Source organism: Lithobates pipiens, unplaced genomic scaffold, assembly GCF_037356315.1.
Source record: "Lithobates pipiens isolate NorthernLeopardFrog02 unplaced genomic scaffold, aLitPip1_a1.2 Scaffold_19, whole genome shotgun sequence".
Taxonomy (NCBI): domain Eukaryota; kingdom Metazoa; phylum Chordata; class Amphibia; order Anura; family Ranidae; genus Lithobates; species Lithobates pipiens.
The window spans coordinates 112005587-112014975 of record NW_027507764.1 but is presented as its reverse complement, the minus strand read 5'-3'; the positions used below and the strand labels follow the sequence as shown (position 1 = coordinate 112014975).

Sequence of the window (9389 nt, the reverse complement as noted above, 5' to 3'; positions counted from 1 at the left end):
TAGTTGCGGGTACCAATCCAAAAGCGCCTGCAAGAACAGGGCGGTTTGAAGATGTGTTGGTGACTTCTGATATTAGGTCATTCTTTCAGCCGACCCATCGACAGGTCTCATCCGGGTTAACGGCCGATGTGGACGCTCTGAGGAGTGATGAAACCATGGACTACTGGGTGGGCAGGCTTTACCTCTGGCCAGAGCTTGCCCAATTTGCAATGGAACTGTTGGCTTGCCCCTCGTCCAGTGTCCTGTCCGAAAGGACGTTCAGCGCAGCAGGGGGGTTTGTGACCAATAAGCGCACTCGCCTAGCTCACGACAGTGTTGACTACCTCACATTTATAAAAATAAATGAGGCATGGATCTCGGAGGAATTCAACACATGTGACCAGTATATCTCTATAAATGATTTATTTAATCTAGCACACAGACCTTTTTTCTACATTTGGCTCACTTCTTTGTACAAAAAAAAGCACACTGTACTATATGCCTGTACCCTCCTGTTTGAAGAGGTTGAGCGGTGTCATATTTTTGGGGCCCAGCAGTGAGTTGCTGGTATCAGTGCTGCTGTCACTGCTCTCTATCTCGGTGCTGGTGTCAGTGCACTCTATCACAGTGCTGGTGTCAGTGCACTCTACCACGGTGCTGGTGTCAGTGCACTCTATCGTGGTGCTGGTGTCAGTGCTCTATATCACGGTGCTGGTGTCAGTGCACTCTATCACGGTGCTGGTGTCAGTGCTCTATATCACGGTGCTGGTGTCGGTGCACTCTACCACGGTGCTGGTGTCAGTGCTCTATATCACGATGCTGGTGTCAGTGCACTCTATCACGGTGCTGGTGTCAGTGCTCTATATCACGGTGCTGGTGTCAGTGCATTCTATCACAGTGCTGGTTTCAGTGTACTCTATCACGGTGCTGGTGTCAGTGCACTCTATCACGGTGCTGGTGTCAGTGCACTCTATCACGGTGCTGGTGTCAGTGCATTCTATCTCGGTGCTGGTGTCAGTGTACTCTATCATGGTGCTGGTGTCAGTGCACTCTATCATAGTGCTGGTGTCAGTGCTCTATATCACGGTGCTGGTGTCAGTGCACTCTATCACGGTGCTGGTCTCAGTGCTCTATATCACGATGCTGGTGGTCATCTCCTCCACCCTCTTCATAGCCTACCCTGACCTTTCCTCTCCTCCATTGCCTTCATGCGCTCCTGAGTCCTGAATTGTCAAAATTTCACATATAAAAAAAAAATGCTTGTAGTTGTCGATCCCAGATTCACTTCATACATGTGTTATGTCAGTGGCCATGTGGTGGGACTATGTGTGCACAGCTAGTAAGTATTTTGTGGCTGGAAATATGACCTGTAGGTTCTTAAAGTTCGCCTGCCATTGAAGTCAATGGGGCCCGCCGCAAACTTTGCGGTTCACAAACTTTTGACAGCGTTCCCGAAACGTCCCGTCAGAAGTTCGTCCATCTCTAGACATTAATGGCTGTGTGTTGAGTTATTTTGAGGGGACAGCAAATTCACACTCTTATACAAGCTGTACACTCACTACTTTACATTGTAGAATGTGTAATTCATTCAGTGTTGTCACATGAAAAGATATAATAAAATATTTACACAAATTTGAGGGGTGTACTTTTGTGAGATACTGTAAGAACTACAGATGTCTGTAGTATCATATCACCAGAAATGTTTCCTTAATACTTTAATGAATTTACTCCAATGCCCTTACACAGCATTCTCTCTCTTTCTCATTCACTCTCTCTCGCTTCCCTCTCTGTTTTCATCTCTCTCTCCCCTCTCTCTCTCTCCTTTTTTCTTTCTCTCTCTCTCTCTCTTTCGCATGCTCTCTCTCTCTCCATTCTGTCTCCTCCCTCTTTTCTCTCTCACTCTTTTTATCCCCTCTCTCTCCCTTTTCACTCTCTCGCTTCACACTCCTCTCTGTTTTCTCCATCTTTTCCCTCTCTCCTTCTCTCCCCTCTCCCTTCTCTCTCTCCTTTCTCTCTCTCTCTCTCTCTCTCTCTCTCTCTCTTGCTCTCTCCTCTCTCTCTGTTTTTCTCACCTCTCTCAAATAGGCTTAACTGTCAGGGCCATATACATTTTAGCATTGCCATAGTTGCCATAGTGATTGAGTTTGTATAGGTTGGATAGGAAGAGTGTATGAATTTTCCCTAGGAAAATTTGTGGGGGGGGGGGGGGGGGGTTAGGGATAATGTTAAGGGGAATATGGGTTATTCAGAAGATTTATAGGTCTACATTTTTCATGTCCCTCTAAGTCTGTGACATGCTGTATGTGTTGGCCCTCTTATCCCAACAGAATGTGGAGTTTCCTCTTCTCTTCTATGGAAGTGACGTTCAGGATGGAAGTCTGTGGAAGTGAGTTTCTCTCACTGCTAAATACTTGCAGCACTATAGCAGGAAGTGGTAGTCAGGTTCCAGAAGCCTGGGTCACATTGCTAGCACAATCTACTTTCCTTGGGCTTTAAGGTCTTTCTTTGCTGCCCTGATTTGATTTCCAGGTTGTGGACCCTCAGTCTGTACATGCTCAGCCTCTGTCTGTCGGTCTTTGGAGTCTTGTAGTATGGGGTTAGTTTCTAGTCTTTTTGTAGTGAATGTAAAGTAGTTCGTTTGTTGGAGTATGTTATTTTATTTCTCCATTCTCTGGCATATCGCTCTCATTCTTTCTTTCTTTCTTTCTTTCTTTCTTTCTTTCTTTCTTTCTTTCTTTCTTTCTTTCCTTCTTTCTTTATTTATTTCTCTTTCCTTCCCTCTCTGCTCTATTTTTCTCTTTCGTTCTTTCTTTGTTGTCTCTTTCCCTCTCTCTTCCTCCCTTTCTCTATCACTCCCTCTCTTTCTTCTTCTCTGCTCTCTCTTTCTCCCTTTCTATTTCTCTCTTTCTCCCCTCTCTCTCGTTTTCTCTCGATCTTCCCCTTGTTCTGTTTCTCTCTCACTCCCTTCTCTCTTTTCTCTCCTTTCTCTCGCTCTCTATTTCCTTTCTCTCTTCTCTTTCTTTGTTTCTTTATTTTTCTCCCTTTCTCTCTCTTTCTCCCTCTCTCTCTCTCTTTCTTGCGAGCTCTCTCTCTTTCTCTTTCTCCCTCTCCTCTATTTCTCTTTCTCGCTCTTTTTCTCGCTCTCTTCGCCTTCTTCTGTTTCTCTTTCTCACTCCCTTCTCTCTCTTTCCCTTCTTTTTCTCGCTCTCTCTCTTCTGATTTTTCTTTTCCTCTCTCCCTTCTCTCTCCCCCTTTCTCTCGCTCACTCTATTTCTTCTCACTCTTCCCCCATTTTCTCTCTGTCTTCCCCTTTCTCTTGCTCTCTCTCCCCTTCCTCTCTCCCCCTCCCCTTTTCCTTCTCTATTTCTTTCTCTTGTCTTTCCTTCCCCCCCTCCTCTTACTCTTGATAAGAGTTTGAAGTTTAATAGGAAATAATTGAAACCATGGGAATGTCTCATTTTCTAAGAATGTTGAACTTGACTATACTGAAGAGAGATCTCTGTTGCAGCAACTGCTCACATAGGAAGCAGAACATTCCTAGCATCTGACAGATGAATCTGTCATTCTAGAGTTCGTCCTCACTCAAAGTGTCAAGTCTCTTATTGCTGGGAGGCTGGGATTACTTTGACGTAGCAACCAGCATCCCTCTTTATAAAGCTGAGCTCTGCTCTCCCATCCCACACTCTGAGCTTTGTGTGATTGTGGAGGCTGGGCTGAATAGTAAAGCAGCTACAAGGCTTGCAGGGTGTCGGCTTGCTGCTTCATAACGAGCTGCTAACCCCACTTCTGCATGTCTCCTGCACACTGTCTGCTTTGAATCAATAGAGCTGAGAAGAGATCAGGGCTGCGTAATGGGTTCAGCACCATGGACAGTGCTGAACTGATGCTAGGGGTTGCTGTCCAGGTTTGAATCGATCACAAGTCTGGGAGGCTGAGATCATGTCTGTGCAGAGGATGAGCATGAATCTTGTACAAAGTTTGTGCCAGGATGCAGTCTGTGCCAAGACTGAATGGGTCATAGGAACTGGGAGAACCTTACACCAGTGCTGGTGACTGATGTGTTGCTGCTCAAGAGCTGAATGGAGATTTTCATGGGCATGGACCTATTTGCTGTTTCATCTGGGTAAGTTCTCATGTTACCAGACCTGAGGATGGAATGGAACATCACTGTCACAGCTAACGGGAGCTCAGGATCAGATCATCTGAGCAAGCATCGCATATCTGTCTTCAGCGTCCTCATTTTAACTCTACTGGCTATGCTGGTAATTGCCACCTTCCTATGGAATGTATTAGTGCTGGTGACTATCCTGAGGGTAAGGACTTTTCACCGGGTTCCTCATAATCTAGTGGCTTCCATGGCAATATCGGATGTGATGGTGGCCGCTTTGGTAATGCCCCTTAGTTTGGTCCATGAGCTGAATGACCGGCGGTGGAGACTGGGAAGGGTGCTCTGTCACATCTGGATCTCTTTTGATGTCTTGTGTTGCACAGCCAGTATCTGGAATGTGACAGCTATTGCCCTGGACAGGTACTGGTCCATCACCAGACATTTGGAATACACTCTGAAGACCAGGAAAAGGATATCTAACATTATGATCCTGCTGACTTGGCTGTTATCTGCTGTCATCTCTCTGTCTCCTCTGTTTGGCTGGGGAGAGACATATTCAGAGGTGAATGAGGAGTGTAAGGTTAGCCAGGAACCGTCTTACACAATCTTCTCCACCTTTGGAGCCTTTTACCTTCCCCTGTGTGTGGTTCTTTTTGTGTACTGGAAAATCTACAAAGCTGCCAAATTCAGAATCGGGTCAAAGAAAACAAACACAATTACACCCATGCCAGAAGTGATTGAGGTTGGTTAATTATTTATTTTACTGATTATGTTAACCATTTGCTCAACCACAAATTTTATGAATTCATGTTACAGTCATGATAACATATATGTGTATTCTTTTAAAATGTAGGACAACCCCCTAAAACAGATATTTAAGCATTGGATAGAGCTTTGTACATCCTTGCAAAATCTCTGCAGCTCTTTCCGCCTGCAAAGGCCATTGCCAATAGGTCCAACTTTATTTATTTATTTTTAATTTACATCAAGCAGAATGCAGCAGTAGTAGTGAGACTTAAAATGAGGGGTTGATTCTCCAGCTTGTTTTTACTGGGGTTCATAACATAAGAAGCCAGTGGGTGACTCAGACTACCGCTATCTGGCTTTGGGGGGACCCAAACAATATAGGAAGCAACAAAAATCTACACTAAAAATGGAACCACCTTGGGATGTATTTAGCCCTATATATAATACTTCCCTAGGGCTCAAACACATGTGTGAAGTAACTATATATAGTTGTATGTTAACTAGATGACTCACATAAATATTCACACATTTCCAATATTTTACAGAATGAAATGCATAGGTATGCGGAGGAATGTGTGTCTGCCGTACTGCTTTTTTTTTTTTTTTTTTTACATTATTGCAGTAGCAGATTCTCTAGAATCTCTTAGTGCGTACTGTAGCTTTTTGTGTACATGCAAGTGATATGGTTACAGCAAATTAAACAATAGTCTTTTTATACCATAAGCCTCCAAGCATGTATCCCTAGAGTATATAGGAACTCTATGAGGAATGTATTGGTAATTTATTTTTCCTATTTAATACAGAGGGAGCAATTTGAAAAGTGCAGTAGCCTCAGTATGCAATCAGCAATCATCTTTGATAGCTTTAGCTGCTCTATAGGAATGAACGGTGAAAAACAAATAGCTACTAATAAACTGCTGCACTTTGAGCATTCCCATTGCACTTTAGACTACTTTTGTTTTTAAATACAAATTTCTTAACAGTGTTTTGAGGTTGGACAATCTAGAAGATGTTATCCTTCAGGTTAAACATATGTTTTTTTGACAGATGATTGTAATGGATACCATTGCCTTCAACAGGTCAAAGAAGCATCCAACCAGCCTCAGATGGTCTTCACAGTCCGCCATGCCACTGTCACTTTCCAGACAGATGGGGACACATGGAGGGAGCAGAAGGAGAAGAGAGCAGCCCTCATGGTGGGCATCCTTATTGGGGTCTTTGTTCTCTGCTGGATTCCTTTCTTTATCACAGAACTTATTAACCCTCTATGTTCCTGTGACATTCCTCCTATCTGGAAAAGTATTTTCTTATGGCTGGGCTATTCTAATTCTTTTTTCAATCCGTTGATCTATACTGCCTTTAATAAAAATTATAACAATGCATTTAGAAACTTGTTCTCAAGACAACGGTGATAAACCTTTCTGAAGTCTAAATTGCCAAGCATGCATTAATAACTTTATCTTCATCCAAGAACCCTGGTCTGACAGCAGTTCCCGCTAGGGACTGGAACACTTTAATCTGGAATCCAAGAGAATTACTATACAATCTGCTGAAATTAAAAAAGTTTGGCAAGGAAAATAAAAAAAATAATAAATCCATTATTTCAGATCAGTTTAGACTTCTAATACATGTGTGAAAAGAGCAGCATACGGGTCACCTGCTCAGTACAGCTGATTAAATAGAATTTTACATACAAAAATCTTTGATAAACGATACCAAAGGTGATGATTATTGGATTATTTTTGTAAAATCTAGTATGGTCATTTTTAGTATGTTGAAGAAGAGCTCCAAATAATTGTAAAAGCACTCTCAAAGAAATCAGATATTCCTTATCTTTATTAGTTGCCACTACCCCTGCTAAAATTGCAATGTGATGTAAATGGTTCTACAAGCTGTATAAAGGTGTTGCAACATTTTTCAGACTGGGAATTATAAACACATGTGACAGACAACAAAAACACCTGCAATGGCAGAGAAATTACAGAACAAAATTGATTGTTATAAAATCTTATTTGCAATATGTCCAGTCAGCAGTTGAAGCTGCTCTGTTCATACTCTATTGTAGCATTCTCTAGCACAGGAGGAAAAGCTATATGAGTATAAGAGATTGTCCAGAATAGCATACAACTGGCTAGTATGTGTAAGACAGATAAAATGAGACAGGAGAGCGTGTGGAAATACCTAAGAGGCATTATGGGACAGCCCTTTAAGATATTTAAACAGTCTAGAGATGGAATGCAACAATTTGGAAAGATATGAAAAAATGCCATAGAGAGAGTATGCGACTGCCTAATAGAGAGAATGTGAGATGCCATAGAAAGATTACAAGAGTACTTGGGAGAGAACATGCGATATTAAAGATTGTGAAATTGCCATAGAGAAAATGTGACATTACCCAGAAGAAGGTATGAGAGGCCCCCATGGAGAGTGGAGACTGCCAAGAAGGTAGCGTGGACTTCCCTGGAGTGTGTGACTGCCCTCTTTAAAACAATCCAAAATTATTTGTGATACAATGCTGCAGGTTAGCTGTATCTTACCTCTTGCCATTGTCTTTTTATATAAATCAGCTCATCTGTTTAAAGTAGAACTCTAAGCAGCAAAAATTACAACATTAGATAAATGAATGGTGGTTTCACATAAACAACAATGCTTTCAGTAACAATTACTGTTTACACTGTCAAATTATACAGTATATACAAATAAAAACCTGCATATTGACATTCCTTCTCCTTGGCATGTCGTAGTTGACCAGGTCTGAATCATGAATAAACTAATTTTTCTATTCCCTGAAACACCAGAGCAGTATATTTTACCTTTCTCTATATCCAGGGTTAGTCATGAATGGAATGGTGAGGTTGGACAAAACACATCACTTTAAATGCTATCTGTGTCTCTTGGAGTGATCTACCATTACTAATGGATGTGGCAACCATTGTCAATAGGACATCAGGTGAAGAGAAATCCAAAATGTCAAGGACTTCACTGTAATAGGAGTAGACTATTTATATACCAGTGGAGGCTCCTGATAGTGCCAACTATGAAAGTTGGGGAGTTCACCTTACCTCCTCTTGCTTACTGTCATGACTTTGGTACAAGAAAGGAAGGTGCATCTCCAATGGGGACACAGCAATACAAATCAAACTGAAAAGTTCTAAGTCCTCCATACTGTATCAAAAATGAAAAAAAAAAAACGACTTTAAAGCACAGTTAACAAAGACAACAACACATTTATGGATGTATGGTTTAGGAGATCAAAGTTACAAACAGATCATATTTGGAGAACAGTTCTGCCTTTAAAAACTATATAAACATGTTTTGCTTGGGCCAAAGCTCTTCTCCTATAGGTATTGGCTTTGGCATAGGGTTGGGGTCAGTTTCCCCAGCAGAGAACCGCAGCACTATGGCCTTCTGAGCTGTATTAGTTGTATTTAAATGGGCATTGCCCTACTTGCCAAGTGTGAGAGAGAGCAGTCAGCACTTGTGATGTGAAGCCTTCTCCTCTGACATTGATGTGATAGAGAAATCAATCCCTATACACATCCCTTATGAAGTGATACAGTTCAACATGTGATAGACACTGTTAAACCATGCATGGCAAATAAAAATGCCTGTCTGATATCAGCTTACAGTCTAACATTTCTTTATTCTTGCTCTAAAAATAACAAAGTTTCATCTACTTTCTTGTGGAACAAACATTTTCTATTGCATAACAAGCAATTCTTTACATACAGCTCATTGAATAGACTGTTTCAGCAAGACCTCCTCTGGGAGTCGATGTGAGGGTCAGCAAAGACCAATTAACATATAATAGGTTTATTCCAAGGAGGAGGCTGTATTCTAAATTTATGCATGGTAGCATTTCAAATGTCAGGTGTTTTTAAAGACCCAGTGCTGCATAATTGATACAGATTTACAAAATCAAATTCAAAATAGATTACTTACTTAGATCTGCTTCAGTAGGCAACAATGTATGCTTACTTTACACACATACTTTTTATATCTAGCCAGTAAATTACCCTTTTCTGTCACTAGGAAGAGATTTATAAATGTGAAGTTCTTTCCATCAAATTATACGCACTACACAGGTCAATTTTTCAATGCTGCCATACATGCATACTTGTAAGTTCACATGAAAGGATTACTGAGCATTATGAGACGTGTAATTGATCAATTCTAAAATATATTTTCTTTGCTTTGACAATATTTATTTAATTTTTACTCAACAATTGTTATTTCATTTTCTTCTCTATTCTAATATCTTTATTTCATGATTTTGTAATTAAATATGAAATTGTTTTTTAAATATTTTTTTTTGTGTTTATTATTAATCATGTTTAAAAAAATGTCTTACTTCATGAACACGCTTATGTTACAGTGTAACAATGGGCAAAGTAAAAAATAACGTTATAATGTAGTTTGTTAATAGTATCAACGATCCCGTCTGTAGACCCATTTTTTTTTTACCAATTCCCATAATAGAGGGACAAAGTAAGCTTAAATAGACATATAGTTTTAGATGGACATTGAAGGACAACTTTACGTTAAAAACTTTGTT

At 40.7% G+C, this 9389-nt stretch overlaps 1 protein-coding gene across 1 annotated transcript; it reads left to right on the top strand.

Annotated features, from left to right (window-relative positions):
• Positions 1-3678: 3678 nt before the first annotated feature.
• HTR5A (5-hydroxytryptamine receptor 5A) lies at positions 3679-9137 on the top strand. Its single transcript, XM_077491162.1, has 2 exons — positions 3679-4829; positions 5914-9137. Exons 1-2 carry the CDS (start codon positions 4113-4115, stop codon positions 6244-6246), a joined length of 1050 nt encoding a protein of 349 aa, XP_077347288.1. The 5' UTR covers positions 3679-4112; the 3' UTR covers positions 6247-9137.
• Positions 9138-9389: the final 252 nt, after the last annotated feature.